The sequence below is a fragment of the Gekko japonicus genome, unplaced genomic scaffold (assembly GCF_001447785.1).
Source record: "Gekko japonicus isolate JY-2015 unplaced genomic scaffold, Gekko_japonicus_V1.1 scaffold2140, whole genome shotgun sequence".
In the NCBI taxonomy this organism is placed as follows: Eukaryota; Metazoa; Chordata; class Lepidosauria; order Squamata; family Gekkonidae; genus Gekko; species Gekko japonicus.
The window spans coordinates 88,088-88,686 of NW_015176041.1; the positions used below are offsets into that span (position 1 = coordinate 88,088).

The 599-nt window shown below is 53.4% G+C and overlaps 1 protein-coding gene across 1 annotated transcript in view; it reads right to left on the reverse strand.

The window, feature by feature from the left end:
- The window catches only part of WDR62 (WD repeat domain 62), a 40,094-nt gene that overhangs the window by 22,494 nt on the left and 17,001 nt on the right, over nt 1–599 (reverse strand). The window contains exon 10 of the mRNA XM_015426659.1: nt 1–111. This exon is cut by the window's left edge and continues 27 nt beyond it. Within this exon, the coding sequence (XP_015282145.1) occupies nt 1–111 (111 nt within the window). The remainder of the gene's footprint in view (nt 112–599) is intronic.

Genomic DNA, 599 nt, shown 5'->3' on the forward strand with positions numbered 1-599 from the left:
AGCTTGGGCGCTGTTCTCCAGGCTCCAGCACCGAATCGTGTTGTCCGATGAGCACGTCAGAAAGGATCCCGGGGGCAAACAGCCTTTGTGGTCTTCAAATTCAGGATAGACCTAAGACAGAGGCATGCCGTGTGAGAGGAAACAGACAAGCAGTGAACAAAACCCCAAGTGGGGGGGATGGGCCGCCTGCCCCTTCCTGGGCCATACGAGCAAAAGGGCCTTGAGGGGCACACTTCTAAGAGTCAAATGCTCAAGCCTTAAAGGGGGGCATTTATGTACCCCAATTCATCCGCGCTCATCCCTTAAGAAGAAGAAGATGAGATTGGATTTATACCCCGCCCTTTACTACCTAAGGGAGTCTCAGAGCGGCTTACAAACTCCTTCCCCTTCCCTTCCCCACAACAGACCCCCTGCAAGGTAGGCGGGGCTGAGAGAGCTCTGACAGAAACTGCTCTTTTTCAAGGACAGCTCTCTAACAAAACTGTGGCTTGCCCAAGGTCATCCAGCCAGGTGCCAGTGGAGGAGTGGGGAATCAAACCTGGTTCTCCCAGATTAGAGTCCGCGCACTTCACCACTACACCAACCTGGCTTAAAAGAGA